Genomic DNA, 22,817 nt, shown 5'->3' on the forward strand with positions numbered 1-22,817 from the left:
GGCATGCTTCACTAGCTTACTACAGTACAGGATTTATTAAAAGGAAGAAAGAAGAGTATAAGACAGCACATACAGATGACAATGACAGGATGAAAACTACAGTTAAGTCACTCCACAGGCAATCACAACAGTTCATGCACTAGGATCAACAAGTTGAAAGTTTTACAAACTAGGCTTGATCTCCACGAGGTGAGCCATGAGAGCTCCAGAAACCTGACTGCCTTCATTCTCACCAGTCCTCTTACTCCTCCTCCTCTCACTGTCGGCCTTTTCAATCTTTGATTTTATAGATGCTGCCTCTGTTCTCATGTCTCTAGCAGACTTCGATGTAATGGAAGGCTGGTAAACTTGAGTAGCTTCTGATAAGGATGTGTTCCTTGATGTACTGTCTTCTTCATCATCATCAGAGACCTCTGACTGCATCTTTTTCTCTTCATCAGATAGACGATCCACAAGCTTTAATGTCTCACCACTAATGCCCTTAAAATATTCAATAGAATGTTTACATACCTCCCTAAGCTGATTTTTCCTTACTTTAACTGTTGTCATGGTGACGGAGGTAGATCTTACCTTTACTGGCAATTTAGAAGGAAGCTGTTTTGTTTTTTCTTTTTCTTTCTCTACCTGCTCTTGTTTTGGCAGGGCTGGAGTTCTTCTAGCTACATTACTCCTATGTGCATTTTTTACAGGAATCCTAGACCTTGATTCTAGGCAAGGAGAAGAATTATTTTGTTTTGCTTTGTCAGGCTTACTAGCCCCTCTCACTTTACTCCCTGTATTGCTTTGAAGAATATTCTGTGAAAAGGCTTCTTTTACTGAGCTGGCCTTTACAGGAAGCTTTGATTTTCCTCTAGCCTCTATCAACTCGGTTGACTTTTGCTGCTCTCCATGTGGTTTTTGCTTATCTCTTACTCTGTGTCCTTGGGTTGTCCCTGTACCTTTTCCTGAAGTGCTTTTTGCTTGATTAGCTTTCTGGAGGGAACATTTCGGTTCCAAATGTTCTTTTAGCACTACATTACAGGTAATATCATCTGTAGGGACAGCAGATGAATCCAAATTGTTGTTGTTATTAAAATTATCTTTTGGAAAATCAGTGTTTTCTGTTTGCCTACAGCTTGTCTGGCTAGAGGCTGAACTCGTAATCACTGCTACAGTTTCATTTTCTAATCCCTGACCACTTGGCATCACAGCTTCTATCTTATCTGTCACTTCGCCAGGGCCATCTTTCTTCAGAGTCATGGTGGAAGCAGAAATTCCCATTTTAATTGGTGTGCGCAATTTGGGATCAACTTTAGAAGCATTTACCGCTGCCGATGACTTTTCCAGTGAGTTACTACCAAGTGTTTGTTCCATGCAATCTCCACTGGCCTGGATGATGGGCTTATGTTCAACTGCTGTTGTTTCTACTGGTCTCTCTAGGTTTGTTTCTACAGTGCTGTCCCCTGCCTGTGGCTGTGTGATGGCAGTGATTGTACTTTTATCCCCTTCCCCCTTGTCCCCTGACTTCCCTTCAGAAGTATGCTCACCAATCTGAAAAAATTGGAGTCTTTCTTCAACAAAATCCCTCTTGCTCATGTCAATTGCACCACTGCGAGTCATCTCAAACATCTTCCCTTCATGAAATGGGAAGGGGTTGGGCTCGCTAGTTGGAGTACTTTCATCTGTTGGAGTTCTGGCTGGAGTTGTGTCAGGTGTTGTTGCTTGAGATCTGTCTTCCACTGCCAGACCAAATGGCTTAGCCTCATCATCCCTTGATTTAGTCTCAAACACTTCATCATCACCTCGGTTATTGGACCATGGATCAAAATCTAGACTCTTGGTGGCCACCGTTTTGAAAGGTGTTGCAAATTCTTCATCTACTTTATAACTGAAATATGTATCGGGAAATACAGTCCTGTCAGGATGTCTGCCTTCCAAAGTGAAAAACTGTGCCCCTGACTTCTGTTCAGTCTTATCTCTGGCTTTTTCAGAAGCTGGACCCTTCGAAGGTGCCTTGTCTTCTTCAGGGCCTACCTTGCCTTCCTCCTCAATGACTTCAAGCTTACTCTGGCTAAAGCAGCGATCAGTCTGCTTTAGAATGCCTTCTGTAGTCCATACGTCCTTTTTGGTTTCAACTGCCGGACCTGCAAGTTTAGAATCACTCTCAGTTAAACCATCATCTTCATCTTGCAAATCATAACCGTCAAGAGAGTCAATCTCGGTTGCATCGGTATCATGGGAGAATTCTGCAGTGGTTGCTATGGAACACTCTGTGACAGACTGGTCATTATTATTCCCATTTTGCACTACATCGTTCTGGGGTGAATCAAGCCCAATGTCAAACTCATTCGGTTTCCCTGAAGTGGGATGTCCTAACTCTTTCTGTTTCTCAGTTTTCTCAGGGGCTCTGGGTTTTGATGTTTCTTTCTGGTCATCTTCCAGTTCTTTCAGTTTGAATGTATACTTCTTAAGAGGAACGGGTTGATAGAGAGACTCATCATCACTGGAGTCACTGACATCTGCTCCCGGTGGCACAGGAGATGGTGGCTGTACTCTTATGACAGGTTCAGCCAGTTGGCATTTGTCATGTTCATCTTGCAAGTTCACTTCTGTCATCTCCATTTCACTCTCAGTGGAATACTGAGGCTTCTTTTCTGACTCGCCTTGATCTGCGTCCAGTGGTGGAGGAGGAGGGAATTCAATGTAGGCAACTCTGTTACCTTTGGGTCTTTTGTTAGAGTCCTTATTTATATGGTTAGGTAATGCTTTGTCAGTCTGTGGTTCCTCAGCTTCTGCCTGTTTTACAGATGCTGACTTAACCTCTGCTTCCTCTTCTGATTCCTCAGATACCTCAGGTATAGGACTGGGCTTGCCTGGGATATAAGCTATGAGTGAGTCGGGTGTTTTAGATGTAAACTCATAACTCACTTCCTCTGAGCTTGGTGTTTCTGGTGTTAAAGGGCTTTTACCAGAGCTATCTATAAAGGACACTTGTTCTAGTGTATCATCTTCTGGACTACCTTGTGGAGAAGGAGGCTGTTTCTGCTGCCTGGCTGCGTAAAATGTCCCCCTTGTCTCTTGAACTGTCTTACTCTCCTGACTGACAATTTTTTTTACGGTTCCTTGTTGCACCTCTTTCTCATATTGCTTTCCTACCTGAACAAAACTGACATAAACAGGTAAAGTCTTAATTTCTTTGCCTCCCTCAGTGCTTACTGGTGGTGCAACTTTATCCAAGTAATCACTACCACCGGTGTCAGCTAACTCACTTGAAGGGGATTCCTTTCCTGGACTACCTTCTAAAGAGTCTGGTGACTTGCTAGGGGATCTTTGTGTTTCCTCGACAGGAGGACTTAGACCTATTGAGCTCTGCTGCTTGGTAACTTTTCTGATTTCTGAATGCTTTCTTTTTTCATCTTCCACATAATCAATCTGCTTCTCAACTTTCTCCTTAATCACAGCTGACTGGGACACTTTAGCTGAAAGTTCATAGACACCATCAATCATGGTTCTCTTCTCCTCAACAATTCTGACTGGAATATGGGACACAGCAATTTCTTCTTTCCTTCTGGATATTTTATCAGCCACTTCACCATTACGTTCCCCCTCTCTGACAACAAATTCTCTGTATAAAACCCTTTTTGAGGGAGATTTTACAGTCATTTCCTTCACTTCGTCTGAATGAATTCCATTTGCTGCCAGTTTGTGCTCTGTTACAGTGATAAATTCACTTTTTTTGCCAGCTTTAGCTTCGGCATGATCAACATGATTTTCTTTTACTGTATCTGGAACCAGCACATGTGAAAGTTTTTCTTTTTGTGTTTTATGATTAGAAGTTCCAGGACTTTCCCACGTCCTATAAATTTTTTTGTCCCAATGTCCCTTCATTGTTGAGTCTGAGCCATATACCAAGTCTTTTGCCTGTGGTTCTGCAAAGTGCTCAGGAATGCCTTTACCCGTCTCAGTTCTTTGCTTTTGTGTGTCTGAAGCATGAAAGCCTTCGACAGCTTTCCCTTTACCTGGACCAACATCTTCCCGGGTTTTCACCTCTTTCTGTAAAGCTGTGCTCCCATCAGTGGGCTCTACTTGTTTTGTGTGTTTCTCTCTGGAATAAAACTGGTACACTGGTAACTTACTTTCTTGCAATTTCTTTACTGGAATTTTGGACTGACTGTCCGGCTTTTTTTCTTCTTGAGTTACATCCTTACTCCTTGGACTTATACTCTGTTCGAATTTAAGCCTAATGGAGCTGAGCTTTGATTGCTTCAGCTGAAATCCAGTCTGCGAAGCCTCAGGTAGTCCAGTCTGCTGAGCACTTCCTTTGTGTTCCATAGTTGATTTAGAGTCCTCTATATGCTGCACAAAAATCCTTTTCTCAGGACTGCTGGGCAAACTGGATGCTTTCCTTTCATCCACCTTAGGAAAGCATTTCCCATCATGTGCGTACTGCTTCACCTTACTCCGTTCGTCACTGGTTGATGGCATTTCAGAGAGCAGAACTTTCTCGGGGCTGCTGCTGGCAGAGCTCTGGCTAGAATGTATTTCTTTGCCATTTTTTTTATGCTGCTTTTTCTCCGGAGACTGTAGCTCATCATTCAACTTCTCTGTTTTATCCCGAAAAAACTGCGACACTTCAGTCAGTTTTTCTTCTGCCTCCTTAACAGTCCTGTCCACCCTGTCTTCATACATCAACTTTTCTCTATCTCTGTCTAATCTGTCCTCAGTAAAGTGCATCCACATCGCATGTTTTGGACTACTAACATCTCCAGTGTAGTGCAACACTGTCACTTTATCATAATGATCATCTTTAGACATTTTACCTACACCATTTTCAGATACATCTTTATAGATTTTGGAGATAATCTCTCTTTTGGGGGCAGTAGCTACTTTTTCTCTGCATCGTTTATCAGACCCCTGTAACTCTGCACTAAGGGGTAGAGCATGGTCAGTAACTGACTCCTCAGTATCAGAATGAGACACATCTAGCTTTTCTGAAAGAAGCATTTTCTCAGCAAACCTGTAAGACTCCCCTCTTAGTTCTGACAACTCATCATCATGGTATTCTATTGAGTGCTGACTCAAAAGCTTCAGTGTTTTGTAAGAGTCATCAGACATGAGTTGAGCAGAACTAGGGCGACTGTCTTCTTCCTGGGACACGGGAGTGTTAACTCTAGAGGATTCCAGATAAGACGGAAGTGACTCTTCGGCTGTGAGCTCCTCTTCTTCTTGCTGACCTTGTTCGTCTGAACAAGGAAAAGCATCATGTTTTTCCAACTCTTTTAAGTTAATATCTCCCCGAGGTAAGTCTTTCTGATATACATACATTTCTTTTTCTGGATGCTTTTTTGTTTCTCTAATAATGACTTCAGTAGGTTCAGCCTGATTACCTTTTTCAATATGGACCTCTATTATTCGCTCCAGTTTGGGTTTCATTTTGCTGTCCTTCTCTGCATGTTGTGGTGAAGTTTCAGCAGACTTGCTAACATCAGATGTTACTGAGGATTTATGTTCAAACAGACCTGCCAGTTCTTTGGAAGGGTCACGTCCAGACTGAAAGGCTTTCATTATGTCATGAACAGACATTGTTTCCTCAATTCTTTCAGATGTGCTTTCAGTGCATGGAGGTTTATGATAAACCATCCTAGTCGTTGTAGTGATATGAGTTTCTTCTTTTACTCGGACACCTTTACTAAGGACACACTTATGGTCATCATCTTCACTGCTGCTGGCTTTCATTTGGAAAGCTTTAACCTTCTCTTTAATAGATCCAGCAGGCTTTTGTTCCAGCTCCATAAAGGTAGGAGCAGGTTTTGAGGCTGGAAGCTCCTCTGCTTTCTGCTCAGGAATTTCTTCAGATGATGGTTCGTAGCTGCGAATAACATGAACTACTTCAGTTCTTGTTTCTGTAATGACAGGAGGGATGGGTACATCATGGAAAAGTGGTTTTGGCCCTGTGCTTTCAGCACTTTGTGGGGCAGAAGGTGTCTTTTCACTCCTTGTTTCAAAGCCACTGTCAGATAAGGGACTTTTATCTTGATCATGTTGAGAAAAGTCATCTGGAGACTCTAAAATAGTATCCGTTCCAAAAAAGGAATCTGCAATTTTACATAACTCCTTTTCTGATGTTGAAGGCCTCATGGAGGCTGGAGGCATTTTGAGTTTATGTTCCTGCAAAGCAATGGCTGGCTTTAAAACACGTTTTTGTCTCTCTTCACCTTCTTTTTTCCCCTCTTCAAACTTGTATTTTAAGTTTGATAACGAACTGCTACCAATATCATTTGCTAAGTAATCAATAACTTTTGACAAGTTATAATCCTTTTCCGACACCGTTTTAGTTTTAATTTGGACCTTCTCTGGAACAGTTATAGGAGGGCTTGTCAATGCTTGCTGTCTCGCTTCATCAATCTCCTCTGTACTGAACTCTACCCAGTCATCCTCAGACAGGTGTCCTTGATCGCTTTTGGATATTTTAGCCGACCCTTTACTTTCTAAGCACACATCTTTTTTCAGAATCTCACTAACTTTTACTAAGTCCTCTTTCACTTTCTCAACAATTTTAAAGGGCTCTTCATCATCAATTCTACCCTCTTTCGGTAGCTCGGGTTGGAATGGTTTGTCCTCTGCAACATCAGTCTGCAATATTGCAGTCATTCTTATTAGATCCTCTTTCATTTCAGCAACATCTTTGAGTATCTCCTGACTGGAGGATAAAGAAGATGGTGTGGACAACTTGAGAGCAGAGGGTGCTAAGAACAAGGATGATTTTACTGGAGATGAAGTTCGATTAAAGGGAGGCTGAGTGCGTGCCTCTGTAGTCAATGTTTTAATAGGTGACAGTAACGCAGCAGCTGATTTTGTAAGTGAAGACGACTCTGGGAGCTTCTTTAATGCTGGTTCAGACAAAACATTGACTACAGAATATACCGGCACTGTTATTGTCGATGAAGTTACTGATGAGGTAGTTGCAGATATTGACCCAAGGGCTGTGTACAAAGCACCTGCGGTAGGAGTTCTTATTGACTGGAAAGCTGATGGTGCTGTAGATACAAATGACCTGAGTGGAGAAAATGACACTGTTGTAGCTGTTGAAAACACTCTCTCAGCCGTGTCAGCAACTGCATTAGCAGCACAACTCGCAGAATGTGCGGCTGCAGCAATCTTGTCTTGAAAAACAGCTGCAGCTTTGGATCCATTTATTAGGTTGGCAGAAGATGGGTATTTCAGAGGTGACACAGATCCATTGAGCAAGGGTACATCGGTGTGCCCAGCTACATGTTTTGCTGGTGACGAGAGAGACGAGGCCATCATGACTTTAGAGGATGCAACAGCATCAACTGCTGCCTTAGCAGGCGAAACCACTGACTTTAGAGGGGACGATAAAAGTGAAGATGCTGATGTGATGGCCGATTTAAGTGGCAAACTTGAAGTGTACATGTTAATGTTGGATTTGGGGGATGCTGGAGGCGTCATGGTTATGGATGATCTCTCCAAGAGAGACCCTGCTGTAGTCACTGGAGATGTCCGAGAGGGGAATGTGGTAGTGGATGCCAGCCCTTTTAGACTAGCAGCTTCTGTGACTGCAGGAGCTCTGACGAAAGAGCCTGAAGTAACCTGCATATTGTATGGAGGCTGCGATACCACAGTTTTTATTGGTGAAGAGATTGTCCGAAATGATCTAATTGGAGATGCTACATCACTAACAGATTTAACTGAAGATGTGGTAGAAGCTCCTAATGTGGATTTGATTGGAGAAGCAGAGGAAACAGACCATATTGATTTTAATGGGGAAGCTGTAGGAGTGTTAGAGGAAGAGCTTGATAAGGAAGTGAAGCCTGATTTGGTTTGCCCAGGCACTGTAATTGGAGCTGTTGTCCATGACTGATATGGCCGGGTTGAAAAAAATGGCTTGTATGAGTAAGTAGCAGGTAGGGATCTTGTTGCTCCTGCACTCCGTTCAACTGTTTCTTAAATTGTTAAATTAAAATCAAACATAAAATCAACAAAAATGATTGAAAAACAGAGAGACCAGAGAAGAAAATTGGTCAGTATACGTTGTAATATTACAAAAAGCAAGTACAATTGTTTGCATGAAGTAGGATGAAGGAGGCAAAACAAGATTTAAAAAGGAAAGGAAAAAAATAGGAATGAGCGATATCTTGATGACTGGTCCAAACTAAAAAGCAACATGAAATAAAAGACAGGAAGCACATAGCAACCAAATCTGCAAACAATGAAGAACCGAAAACACAAAAAAAGAATCCACAAGGGAAAAATAAAACTACATCAAAATTTCTTCTCTTACTTCCTATTGACTTTCTGATGTGCTACTTCTGAAATATTCATATCAGTTTTATTTTGCCTGTTTAGGTATGTCTCTGCTTTGCACAACCACTAAAATTAACCTTTTAATAATTTCTGTTGTTGTTTATTCAGATATTGAACCTATATAGAATATAAACTTATATAAAATGACATTATATAGCTAAAATATTTTTTCTAAACCACTCAAAAGTATTTCATGCAGAACTCAAAATTCATTTAAGTGACAGGCAATTGATGTGCAAACTGTGAAGCAACTGGAATAAATTCAAATCTATATCTCCCATGCACAATTCAGATATGCTTCACACTCACAAAGCCAATAAGAGCAAGAGCTTTTCTGAGTCAATATTTGTAAAAATAATAAAAGTAAAAAAAGAAAAGGAACTTTGGCATTTGTTCGTCATGCGATATTCCTTTTGTTTGACAAAAACTAAAGTAAAACTTGACATGAAATGATTTTAAGAAGCATATGTCGTACATGGAATATGGAAAGTATGATCTATGACAAAGGTGAGCAAGCAAAGCAACTGAATCAGTTTTTATTCATGCACAATATATCATGTCAAAACGAGCACAAAGATTAATACATTTGTACACTGTATTAAGCACAAATATTTAAACCTTACAAAATCATTTCACAAGAGGCCATTAAAAGAAGAGTACACTTTTTCTACAAGATGTATTGTCTTGGTACCTTTTGAGGAGATTTCTTGTATCAGCTCAAAGACAGTCCTGTTCAACCTTACGTTTCTCAAAAGGTAACATTAGAAAAGCAGTGAAAAATCCAATATATTATGCAAAAAACTTCCTGGCAAGGACAAACCTGTTAATTATTATCATCCCCCAGAACACTCAGCTTATTTATTCATAGGCATTTCAAACAAAATTATCATCAACCATATTTTGTATCACAGAAGGTACTCATGCCAGAAGTCACTGTTTCTGGGAACCCCATTACTGCATATGTATCCTCGGATACAGCAAGAACATTCAGAGAGTTGACACTGAAATTAACTCACTGGGCTATTTTTCTCTAAAGACGGAGTTAGAAATGGAGCTAAAATATCCAAACAGCTTATTCACCATAGCTTTCTCTGAAGGTACACTAATAATTTGTCAAACCTGCTCGATCTGCCTTATAGACAGACAGTAACTTACAGTGAAAGCAGCTTAATAAGGCTAACTCTAAACTGTTAAAGCACACACATTCTTATAGACTAGTCAGTACACCACACCCTGCAAGGAGAAATGTCCCATAGAAGCCAATCAAAACCCAGAAAGTGATGTGGATGGCTGGTGATATTGCAGTATGATAACATAAAGGTTGAAGAGAGCTTGAATACTAGGGCTGACTAGAACAGCTTATGTCAAGAAACATCCATTTTCCCTTGCAATTTGATTTTTAAGTACAAACTTGCTTTCTTTTTCATCCAGAGAAGAAAACATAGTGTATTTCATTAAATGAGCTAGACTTTATTATGGAGATTATTTAGCAGCTGCTAAGATTCACTAGAAGTACATACAGTCTCAAATCCATAAAACAAACCCCAAAGTCATTCTGAAAAGAAACTGACAGTAAAACAACTTGTTCAGCAGTTTGCATTTGGAAATGTGCTCAGAGGGACCCCACTGTGCTGTGTTGAGCCAGTCTAGTACAACTGGCTAGTGAAGCAGACAAACCAACAGGCTTTCCTCTTAACAGCTTCCTCCTGTTAAATCATGGATTCAGACATGTCTAAGATGCTTTTTCTGCACCTCTTATTGCATTTGAGAAGAACTGATACAAAGAAAATCGAGTACTTTACAAGTGTGTGCAGCTACAACATAACACAAACAGTGGGGAACTGGGCAATTTTACTATTTTGAAATAGCAAATAAATTCCCACAACCATGCAAGACTTTAGAGTGGGATAATATTCTGAATAGTGGTTTTAGCTAACAGCCCTTTTTGGCCACTGGACCCTCCTGGCCTTAACAGTTTCCATCACTTCTGCATCCAAGATTTTATCAGAAAACAGATATCTGTGCACCAAACTACACTTTCTTGCTTGCCATGGGTAATTGCACACACTGAGTGAACCCACACAAGTGGATTCAACTCAAACCTGCTCCTTTTCAGCTGCAACCAACCAGTCAGGACTGGGCAGCCCCACCACCTGCCAGCACTCCTCTTCTGCAGGCACCTCACAGCTGGGAAGAGCAGAGGGGCAGCACTTTGCTTCCTTTCCCTCAGCAGGGGTGATGACAAGGAGACAAGGGAACATCCCACCTTCCTCGCTCTCTTCTGCACTGGCACTGGCAGATGCACAGAGGGAAGAGGTCTGTATGTGTGCACATACACTTACGAATGCATGTGTGTGAGGAGAACAGAGCAACCCCTACTGTACTAAAACTGGGGAAGCTGTGCCAACAAATTTGCTGGAAAAAGGTAGGGGTTCATCACTAATATCCAGTCACTGGAGCAAAGCTCCTCTGATGTAAAACAGCCACAGCAGCAGGCCTGGCCATGTGATGCTCTGTGTTGTGTGTGCTCTCTGGACAAGCTCCAAGACCTCATCCTCCTCTCACACCAGCATGGTGAGGGTGGTGGTGACAGTTGTTGATGATGCTCCATGTGCACAGGAGGTGGTACTCAGGCTGATGGCCAAAACACTACCTGGCAAACACAGTAATCTTTGCATACGCTTTTTTGGGCAGCTCTCAGCTTTAAACAGTAACCATTGCCAAAAGGGACAGAATAGCTAAAAGAATGGCCAGGAACTTCTACTGTGTTAAATTTTTTTTTTTTTTTTTTTTTTTTTGTACAGCTCAAGTGTTTTTATTTCCCTCCCAGATTTTTGACAATGACACTAAACAGATCTTTGGCGGATAAATAAGATTGAGAAGTCACAGGGAAAAAGGGCAAATGGGAACAGCATTGGTTCACCACCTCAGACAGGAGAGGTGAGGGAAGAAAAGGTAAGCCAAATACATTATTGTATTTAATGGGGAAGGAAAGGAATGCCATAGGCCTGGTCAAGAGAAACATTAGTTTAAGAAGAAGCAATGTGAGGTGCCAGGGAATAAAATGCATCTGCAGGGAACAGAGGAGAAAGGGAGGGAAGGAAAAAAAAGAGGGAAAATAGAAAATATCAAAGTCTATTTTTTGCTAAACATCTAAACTTTTAAGTGCCTATCTGAATGGCATTTTCAGTGTTGCTGAATTTCTGCATATCACTCCCTTCCAAGGCAGCTTGCTCTAATCTTTCAAGGGAAGGAGGAACAGACTCTTGAAAACAATTTGCAATCCTACTTCTCTGGGACTACATGTCAGCTTAAAATTCGTTATAGTTTTACTTAACTAACACGTCATTTGCCAGTCAGAATTCTTCAAGCTCTCACAACACAAGAGTCCACAGACCATCCAAGAGTTTTGGTTTAGATAGGTGGTTTTTTTTGTTTTAAATTTGCTTTTTCTTTTTTTCCAAAGTGACGTGAAATACAACATTTATAGAAAAAATGTCTCTTCTTATGAAAATCACAGATATATGGTTTAGTACTTTGGTAAGAACAACTCACTCATTCCAGGCTCAGTCAGATAGCTGTAGCGCTTACGTAAAGCAAGGGAGACAAAGTTCTGGCGCCGGTCGGCTTTCTCCGTCTGCAACAAAACATAGTCCTGCTCAGTGCCTTTGCTACGGCTCTCCCCCTTTTCAACAGAGCAATCATCAAACCTCAGCATTTTGCTGTACACATCCTCACAAAGGAGAAGGGATGTTTCTGTTCAGCATCAGGAAGACATGCTGAAGCCAAAGTTGGGCAAGCAGGTCAGAGTCAGTCTCCATTCCTGTCTGGCATTTAATGAGTGTCAGGCGCTGCGGAACAGGAGCGTGGCTATCAGAGGTGGCAGAAATCTGCTGTGAATGGTTTCCCTTCTGCAGCAAGCAGGGAAGGGACTGAAACCCTAAGAGATGGCCCCATGGGTTCGTTCCCGCTCACAGCATCTCTGCTTATGAGGTGGAAGAGCTTGGATAGCAGATGTAGCTCATGATCCTGCCTTGAACTATCTCAATGCTGCATTATCCCATTACCACTTCATAAACTCCCTCATGCTACCAGAAATTGTATGCTATTGGTCATTCTCTGTATAAGAAACCATCTTTGGCTAGAAACAGATCAACACAAAAGACTTACAGATACAGACATGAAACATTCAGAAGAATACAACTTAGACCAATCAAATATTTCTCCCCAAATTAATTTGTCCTGAAAGCACACACACCACAATGTACACTGGCTTTAAAGTGAATACATTAAGGACAAAAAAGGCATGGAAGGAGATTTTTTTAATAGGCACAAAATGCAAAGATGCAGATTAGAAAGCAGTCTATTGTTGTTAACTAGTAAATTGCATTGTAAGTCACTGCATTCAGTGGCATAGCTGCTAGTGTGATGTCTTAAATAGTAAAAGTCCTGCAGAGATCAGCTCACTTGGTTATGTGGCTAAAAATAGGGTTTGTTTAGAAACAACACTATTGTTATAGCTATATAAAAGCTCACTGGGAACAATCCCTGTGGAGACAAAGTGATGTGGTTGCTATTATTTCTTAACATGTAAGGAGTGTTTCGGTTTGTTTTGTTGTTTTTTGTTTTTTTTTTTCTAAATTATTCTTTTAATCAGCAGGTGGCTACTGCTTTTTATTTGCCACCAGGAAGAAAAGGAAACTTTGCTTCCAGGTAAAAGGAATACATCTGTATAGTTTCTTTTATAAAGTGTTCTTATTTATTACTACCTCTAATGAGTAAAACGTACTCAATTTCCTGACAATCTAACATTGCAGTTTGCAGCAAACAGTGGATTTTTAAGCTGCAAATATCTGAGGTTTATTTGAAAACAGATTTAATTCTAAATACACAATATTTAGAAATTGCTCAGTTTTTTTTTTTTCCAGAAGAATCTAGTTTATTTCCAGGAATAAAATATTCTATGCTACCACTGTGGCCTCAGCAATACTTCTTTCCTTCTCAGAAATACTTGACCAAAGTATTGGCCGTATTTCTCCAAGAGGTAAAATCATATCCACCAGACTCATTTTGATTTTGCCAAGAATGGACTTGGTTTGAATTTTGTAATTATATCCTTGTTCAGAAGAAAATGAGTTAAAATTTAGACTGCTATTATTCAATGCTTGGTTTCATTTCATAATATATAATCATGTTTTTTTCCACATTTCTCCACTTCTACTGTTTTGCAACAGACTATGAGATGTTAAAGATATGGCTATTCTGTAAGTATAATTTTCAATGCCATAGTTAAAAATAATTGTTTTTCTATAACAAATTACTTTTCTCCTCTAAATCTGAAGGAAATAAAAACAGAAGACAGTGTTTATATTACCTCATCATCTTGATCTGACTCTGTTTCCTTTTGGTCCCAAGATGCATTGCAGAGACAAGGAATATTATAATGGACAGCAGGGAAAAGAATATCAGGATATGAAAAGGACCAGATTGGGAGAACAAAATGCAAGCTGATTTATAAGGCAAAGCAAAACCAAAATGTAACACAAAAGAAAAAAATAAAATCTTACAGCCAATGCAAAAAAACACGTGACATTACTGAAAGCATAAACCTATGACTTGCAGACGAAGCATGAGCTGTAAACAGAATCATAACATTATAGGAACTTGACACCACAGTAACAAGAGACTTTAAAAGCATTCTACACACAGGTAACCAATAAAAGATAAATTTTAAAGGGTTTTATTGTATTCCAAAGCATTCTCATTACTGGCATTTCACGGGGTTTATTTATCAATAGCAAGAAATAATAATAATAATAAAAAAAGACAAAAACTAAAAGAGCAAAAATAAAACCAACCAACCCTAAGAAACACGTATACTTTTTAAGAAATACCTTTTTGTGTGCTGGCAAAGTGATATTCAAGTTGCAAACAGCTGTTTGTGGCAGTCCTTTTGTAGTCTTTGGTTCTTTCAAAAATGATAGTCGACCACAAGGTTCCTGGCTGGTGTCTCGTACCTAGAAATTATAGTACAGTGTATTAATATGCAGTAATGCAGATATATAGAAAACTGAAAACTTTCTGAGAACTTTCTCAGAGTTTCCTTTCCACATGAAGTTATCTAACGGGTAAAAAACAACATCACAGAGATGAGTTCAGCCTGAGGGTAGATTAGTCTGAGGCTCTCTGATGGTAAGGTCATGCAAGACAAGATGTCAGGTGTGTCCAATCGGACAGTTTTATACTGGGATATTACTGAGACACATTTTCTGTTCACTTTCACATTTTTGCCATGTTTTGCACTTGTGCATACCAAACTACTTAAAAACTTGTTTTGCATCACTGCTATGATAACGCTAAAGAAAGTGAGCATCCATTCATGCTCATTTAGAGATGAACAGTCTGCAAATATTTTTTTTGTAGGCTATTCTGCTCTATAGTGTGTTTTTAAATGCATCTCCTTGCTTAGGCCGTGGGAAAAAGTCTACTGGTAGTGTTCCGAAGGTCAAACTAGAGATAAAAGGCTATGATTTTGTATCATGGGTATTTTGGTTCCAGCTCTGCCAGCAGCTCTTTTGTGGCCTCATGCAAAGCTCCCTCTCCTTGTTACTCACATATTAAAGAATTACATTTAGATCCTCAGGGCAATTTAGTCCTATTCTCAAGGTCTGAAGAAGTGTTATCAAGCGGTAGGGAGGAGGGAAGAAAATATCAGAAGAGTTACTCGGCTTGTTTTGCTTTTACCTTGATAGAGAATGGCAGTCTATTTTCCTTGAAAGCATAAAAATTAAAAACAAGCTGCTGTCCTCCTTTAGTCAATGGGGCCAGATTTCCATAGCAATCAACGTAAATAGGTTTTCCTTCCAGAACCTAGCAAGGCAATAAACAAAAGTCAATAAAATCCCTTTTTATTGTAGATCCATGCACATAAGTATATCAGGATTTTCCCCACCAAAGGTCTTGAATTTAGCGTAAAGCCCCACTCACATTAAGTTCAACAACAAATTAGAAAATCACTATGCATTATGGCAAGGTGTGAATGCAGGAAGTTTGAGAAACTGTGAGCTACATGAATAGCTTTTCTGAAGTAAGAATGCACAGATTTCCTTCAAGAAACAGTGTGTTGGTGGCTACATATTCACCTGACCAGTCCTACTTACAGCTGTCCTGTGCAGCCAACGAGAAGAAATTCCATGTTAACTTAAGCAGGAAATTCCATGTTCCTGCAAAACCCAGCTAAAGCTCATGGACAACAGTGCATGTAAAACCCACTGCAGACTGGCCTGGGGATGTGTTTGGAGACAAGTCTTCATCCTCTCCTCACCTTGTCCTTTTTTTTGGTCACTTTTCAGAAAACTTTTTGACACAGCTTTGCTGTGAATCTTTATTTAACTGGGTTTATCAGGACCTGTTGCCACTGGGAAAACACATTGTCCATTCACAAGAAGGAAGCTGTCTGTAAGAAATATACCTCAATGTCCTTGCTCCTTGCCACTTCTTCAAAGTTCTCTTGTTGCTCCAAAGTTTTGTCCACTTTGTCATCAGTCATGCAGAAGCACCGCAAATTGGACTCCACAGGGTCATTCATTTTGGCAAATATTACAAACTTTGCCATGTAAGGAACACATATTAGTTCTCTATAAAGCTGTGTTGCCAGCCCAACCGTTTCTAGTACTTGATGGCAGTCTGCAAGCCAAAATCTGAGTGGGAAACAGCAAAGCATTAAATCAGCTTTTCATTATGTGCAAACAATGCTTAAGCCTTTAAAGAGTCTGCCTGTGATCCCTTGCCATTTTGCATGCATACTGCCTGTCCTTGCAGACTTCCCAAAACTGTAATCTTCCTTCTACTTTCAGTGGAACTTTAACCACCCTGATATGTACCTGACAGTGAAAGGTTGATACTTTTAGTTCATAGAATCATAGAATCATAGAATTGGCTGGGTTGGAAGGGACCTCAGAGATCATTGAGTCTAACCCTTTTACCACCATTGCGGTTGCTAGACCATGGCACTGAGTGCCACATCCAGTCTCTTTTTAAATATCTCCAGGGACGGAGAATCCACTACTTCCCTGGGCAGCCCATTCCAATGCCGGATCACTCTCTCCATAAAGAAATTCTTTCTAATATCTAACCTAAATTTCCCCTGGCACAACTTAAGACCCTGCCCTCTTGTCTTGTTGAAAGTCGTCTGGCAAAAGAGACCAACCCCCACCTGGCTACACCCTCCTTTCAGGAAGTTGTAGACAGCAATGAGGTCTCCCCTGAGCCTCCTCTTCTCCAGGCTGAACAGCCCCAGCTCTCTCAGCCTCTCCTCATAGGGTCTGCTCACTCCTCTCACACCAGTATCTAAAAAACCTGTCTATTTTAAGCTTCATTTGAAGCCAAAGCGAGGAAAAATTTCTGTTTCTTGTGACCAGAGGCCATAGATATTGTATCGTGCTGGTACATTTGATTTGATAAAACAAACTCCTTGATAACACATACATACAGCAAAATCACACCTCCCATACAGGTTGAAACCCAACTGGCCCACAGTGAAATTTCCCAAGAGACAGATGTTATACTACTACTTTCTCATCTTATGATTAAGAGTTCAATGACAATATTGATGCAAACTGTAAATATTCTAAGTTGAAGTCTTTTCCAATATACTTCAGCCCTGATGTATTTGGTTCTTTCTTTGTAAAGCTTTTTATAGGTGCAAATGTTATGCATTGAATGATAAACTCTTTACCTGGTTCACCATGAATTTTCTCCACGGAGATTCATGATTTGTACAGATCCTGTTGAATGTCTCCAATCAGTGTGTTAGTCTACTAAGTCCATCAAAATTCATTTCAAACCATGATTTTTTTTGTAAATTATATTTTTGTGGAAGTAATTTTCAACTAAAAAGTGGATGGCTAGAAACTGAATATCTTTAACTTTTTAAAATAATTTGTTTTTATGAGTCCCTCAGATTTTGTTAGTGAACTAGCATTTTAAATTTTTCCTTTCTGTTGCTGCTTGCATAAAAACAAACCTCTGTGTGGTACTGCAGCCTTTAGAGAAAGAGCATGTGTGATTGCCAGGAGACATCAACCAGAGCAGAAAAGGCCTGGACACAGCTTTATGTGCAACCCTGGATATGCAGGATGCTGATATGTAGTGACAAAGAAGCATGTGGTCCATTACTGCTTCATCAGTCTTGCAAAAAACTTACAGAAATCCAAAGAACAACCCAACAACTGCACACGCCATTGATCAAGGGAAACGACTCCCTGGGTGTGTTTGGCAGTCTCTGTCACCATACCTGGCTGAAACATTGGTTGTGAATGAGACACAGTCATTTGAGAATGTCAGTGGAGTGGTGCCTGTGATGTCTTCCCACTGTGCAGGTGAAGTACCTCCTATGCAAACACAAACCGTGGAGAGGTTCTTTCAAATATCAAGCATATACAGATTACTTTAAAATACCTCTATCTTAGATATTTTGCTTTACACAAAAAGAGAGAATCTAGACAATAATATTCTCCAACATCTGAGCTACATGTTATATGCTACATCATAGGTTACATACCAGAATATGATGGTGATGTAAGCTCATGCCTACAAGTCAATAGCAAACCCCACTTTTATATCAGCTAGAAGAGAATTATTTCTGCAAACTACTCTTACTGACAACCATGTTTAACAGCCCAGGCTGAAATTCTTTGTACTGGCTAATATGAAATAGCATTTAATATTTGTTGGCAGAGTTCTTTTACAATGGTATGAGACCAGATTCAAAGCTCAGGGAATCAGTGGGAGCCTTTCAAATGACCTCAGCTGGCTTTGCTCAGCAGAACTGATCTGAATTCTACTGGATCAAGCACACCAACGTTCCCTCACTGGAAAGCATGAGTTATATGAGTGAGCAGAGGCATTGCTGTCATAGAAACCTGAGCAAATGAATGTTTTTCTCTAACCTGTAATGCTACATAGAAGTCGAAGGCTGGGTGTTGTGTCTCCTTTGTACCCATTGGTTACACCTTCTCCCGACGGAGGTGGCACAGGTATTGTCATGGTTATTGGCTTATGAAATTTTCTTCTTCTTGGCTCCACAGTGACAATCGGACTGAAAGTTGCTTTGTTTCCAAGGATTTTTTTGACAATCTCTTCTGGAACAGGTTGAGCCTGTCAATGTAAGTAAAGTATTTAAACTAGAACTACAAATTGGTTGTAGACACCCAGAACTGTTTTCCAAAATATACCTCCATTTCATTTTCTGTAGAATTTAACTTATTTTTTCTTTTTTTTCCCCAGGTAGCTTTTTCCTATAGCTTGTGAGTGTGATTATTAATACAATCATGCCTAGTATTTTTCTCAACAATCCACTTATTATTGCCTAGTAGCTAACTTGTAGATTAAGACTATAAATCTCAGAAGGTTCCCTGTAGAATTTGCCGATAGGTTTTCAGAGCATGTTTAGTTTTAATTCACAGTGATGGGTAATATTAAATACAACTTCAAAATGCAAAAAGAGGCTTATTTTTTTAGCAGAGTCTTGAGAAGTGAGGACTAGACACTGTCTTGGAGATGCTGAGTAATTCTCACATCTCTGCCAAAAGCAAAGCCGTGCTCCTGAGGAACACTGTGTACTTCAACATTCCTCTGTCCTCAGTGTTTCCTATGCTATTCCACTACTGATTATTAAACAACAAATACTTGCTCAAGTCAAATTCATACAGAACGCATTAAACTGTAGCAGAACTAGAAGCAAATTTCAGACTTTCTGTCTCCATCTTGTGCCTTGAAAGGTTTCCTAACTTCATATGGGAAGAAACTAAAATAGCAAAGATGGGAAAAAAACGCTATAGAATTTTTCTAGTTTTTACCATGGAAGGTCTGAATTTAAAACTGACAGACATCTTGTGGAAAATTTAGGAGTTTGCATGCATTTGCCTTTTTTTTAATTTTTAAACTCTAAGGCCTGTTTCAGTCAGGCAGACCTTTGACTTTGCAACTTGATGCATTATTTGAACTGCACAAAGTATTGCTACGCATAGAACATGGAGCTACACTGCAATCTCAGCAGAGACAACACCACATGTGGAGACACTGTGCTTCCTTCACACTAGATAGCTGTGGAAAGGTAGCTGTATAACCATCATCATCTTCAGATGTGAAATACCATTAAAAGATAAGAAATGTTCCAGAGCACTGGAATTCAAACATCCCTATTTCATGAACCCATCAGACTTGTCAGGTTATTAAGTAGCTTTAAGTGATAATTAGCAGAACTCAAAGAAGATGCCTCCTACAGAATATTTCTCCACTTTCTGTGCAGTTTGTTTAAGAAGAGTCTAAGTTATTTGCTCTCCCCATATTCCATCCACTGCTAAATCACCAACAAAGCTACAACAGAAGTATGTAGGGTGCCTTTCACTCAGAAACAGCTGGCAAACAGCTGCATAAACTCCTAATCAAACACATTCCTATGGCAAAGTGCAGTCCAGTGGCACCAATCACAAGCTGCCACTTGGCCAAAGGAGGCTGGGACAGTACAGAAGCAAACAAAAACACTGAGGCTGGGGTGGCTCCAGGCCTTCGCATTTCTCTCCATTCTTCAAATGCTATGCAATCCTCAATGTGAGGATAAAAGGGTAACGGGGCTTTTGCCATGGGGAGGAGACTTGTACATCACCAGCACCAGAGGGGCATGGAGAGGCAGAAACCCTGCCCAGGCAGCCAGTGCCAGGTCAGACCTCAGGTGTGAGTACTACCCACAACTCACTAAGGAGCAGCAGGCTTTTCAGCTGCAAGCCTCATGCATTAAGATGGCTGGCATGCTTTCAGATGCTGGCATAGGAACAGGAGAGCATCTTTACCTGGAGCCCCACACGGATTCTTTTGGTTAGGGCACCCTCAGGGAAGGATGCCTGGACGCGGGGCACCGTGGTGCTGCTCAGCACCCCACCCTCCGGCCCGATCTGGTTGCTCTCCTGCTTGATTCGTGAAACCACTGCGAAGTACTGAGGGAAATCTTTTGTGACAATCCTGCAGATCCGTTTCTTCTCTAGCTCCTCAACGCTGTCCAGTTCTGTTGGGAGAAGAGAGTTAAAACATTCAGGCATTACCTGCCCAGCTTCACACCAGACACCTCTGTGAGTGTGAGTTTCTGAATGTGCTTTAAAATTCTTCTCAAGCATTTTTTTATTACAGGAGAAAAAGAAAAAAAAATTAGTGTTATTAATTACCAATCTTTGGTAAAGTTCTGTACATTTTTGCATAAATCTTGTTGATGAGAGCCAACAGCACCACACACAGATGTGCCAGGACAGACTGGGGTGTGACAGTCTCTGCAGCAGCAGCTGGTTTGTCACCAGCATGCGTCCTCAGAGGCAACACGAACAGAAATAGGTCATCAACCATCAGTATCCTCAGCAACATTGTAGGGTCACCAGTACTTAGAAAGGTGCCTGGAATATACCCATTTTAACTAATTAATTAAGCAGATGACACACAGATATCTGCAATGAGGAAAACCCTGTGATATTTCATAAATATAACCAATTATGCAATGATTTGTGTGTGTGTGTGTGTATACATATACATACACACATTAGGGAAATCTGTGATATTCACAAATAGAGATAATTACACAACTCTCATGTATTTATCCTGTAATTTCTTGCACTTGGTCTTTTTAGCTCTTTTAATAGGGTTTCATTCCAGCACTCTACAAGTTTCCACTCTTCTTTTCCTCTTTAAAAAGGGCTTTGCATTCCTAAAGAAGAAAGTTTGTTCCTCAAAAGACAATATTTCTATCAGATGTAAGAGAAAGCAGAACAAAAACTGGTACCAAGACAAAAGACATTGTAATATTCTTTATGTGACAGACATTTTCCTCCTCTGAACATGTAACTTCAATTATAGCTCCAAAAGAATTAGAACATAAATTCGGTAAAATGTCAATTTTCCATTTGAAAAGTTTCATCAGGTAGTTTGGATTAATTGCACAGTGTTGCTGTGGCTCATATGTAGGTAACAGAAGAGGATAATTTCTTATCCTAATGTCAGCTTCCATTCACATTGACTCAGAGATTGATATCTGAAGACCTCTAATGAATTAGGTATTCTGCCTGCAGCCTCTGGAAGCAATGACTTGTAGGGGAGACAAACTGGATTCTTAGATTCCCAGGCAGGTATAATATTGACTCGTAAATCTTATGCATTCTCCTGTTTGTTGCTGGAGACTAAGGCCACTGTAAAATGTTCATAGAGATGAAGGGTAATTAAAATTCTCCTGAAGTAGAAAATCAGTGGTTTATATAGGAACATTTCAAAATCCTTTGAGCCTGGCAGGCACTCTCCTTTAGAGGAGGAAGAAGATGTGAAGATTAGGTATCAGACAATAGCCAAGCATGGAGGAATATTGGAATATATACAAGGAGATTATTTTTGGGTAATACATATGTGATCTTCTACATGAAGTTGCCCTCTAACAGAAAAAAAAAAGATGATGACCAACCAAGCGTCCTCTGACTGTAATGAGAAATGCAAAGTCAGCATGACAGAATTAATGAAGCAGGGAAAACTAGTCCTGGGAGAGGTCACATTTCCTGAACACACCTCATGCATTTTACAGAAAGAGCTCCCATCATTACTATTTTCCTCAGCTGCTGACAATTCATTCCTATGCAATGTGTTTCATTTTAAAATCTCAAGGGACTTTTTGGTTGGTTGGGTTTCGTGTGTTGTATTTTAACCACAGAGAAGTAAAATATACATGTCATCTTACAGATAAAGATGTCAAAACAGACAGAGGTAAAGCAGAAGTCAGAGGCAGAATTAGGCAGTCTCCCAATGTCACTTCTCCCAGAGATGTGCTAACAGCATGAAGAACATGTATGGCCTTTAAGCTTTAGTAAGTCAAGTGAAAAGTGTTGTGAATACTCTTTGTGTATGTCTTTTGTGCCACACAAATTCATGGTGCACTTGTCCTAAGGTGGCTGGTGGGAGTGATGGAGGAGATGATGGATGAGATGGAGAGAATGAAAGGAGGAGGAAATGAAGATGACTCCTCCCCACTCTCTAGTACAGACTGCCACATTAGAATTGTGTTAAGGTTCCTACACAGAAGAAGAGAAATCCAGCCACGTCCTCCAGGGCCAGAAGGGGACCTCACACAGAGTGGATCAAGTTAAAGAAAATAATCACACTGGTTTTGTCAAGTGAGAGGAAGCTGTGGATCAGATTCATTCCCTGTCTAATACCTTTCTTTTGTATTTTCAGATTAAATAGCTTCAATCCCTGTAAGTATGTAAAGACCATGTGAATGAGGCACTTCAGGGCATGCTCTAGAGGGTAAGGTGATACAGATATTGATACATATATTTATTTATTTTACTGGGGAGGATGTTGATGGTTGGATGAAACAATCTTAGAGGTCTTTTCCAACTGTGACATTTCTGTGATTCTGTAAGTAACACAAGTAACACAGAGCAAGTATCTTCTGACTTGTCACTGAGTAAGAGAAGTCAGAGAAC

General features: G+C 40.2%; 1 protein-coding gene across 2 annotated transcripts in view; it reads right to left on the reverse strand.

Moving 5' to 3' along the window:
- Positions 1-22,817, reverse strand: part of ANK3 (ankyrin 3) — a 356,895-nt gene that overhangs the window by 26,450 nt on the left and 307,628 nt on the right. The window contains exons 30-38 of one of the 2 annotated variants that reach the window (XM_030453512.1): positions 20,157-20,368; positions 18,255-18,462; positions 17,600-17,696; positions 15,776-16,004; positions 15,049-15,174; positions 14,199-14,321; positions 13,679-13,705; positions 11,860-11,941; positions 234-7,937 (exon numbers count right to left, since the gene is read on the reverse strand). In XM_030453512.1, coding sequence (XP_030309372.1) covers positions 234-7,937; positions 11,860-11,941; positions 13,679-13,705; positions 14,199-14,321; positions 15,049-15,174; positions 15,776-16,004; positions 17,600-17,696; positions 18,255-18,462; positions 20,157-20,368 — 8,808 coding nt within the window. The remainder of the gene's footprint in view (positions 1-233; positions 7,938-11,859; positions 11,942-13,678; positions 13,706-14,198; positions 14,322-15,048; positions 15,175-15,775; positions 16,005-17,599; positions 17,697-18,254; positions 18,463-20,156; positions 20,369-22,817) is intronic. The other variant, XM_030453513.1, reaches the window with a different exon arrangement.

This window comes from Calypte anna, chromosome 6 (genome assembly GCF_003957555.1).
Source record: "Calypte anna isolate BGI_N300 chromosome 6, bCalAnn1_v1.p, whole genome shotgun sequence".
In the NCBI taxonomy this organism is placed as follows: Eukaryota; Metazoa; Chordata; class Aves; order Apodiformes; family Trochilidae; genus Calypte; species Calypte anna.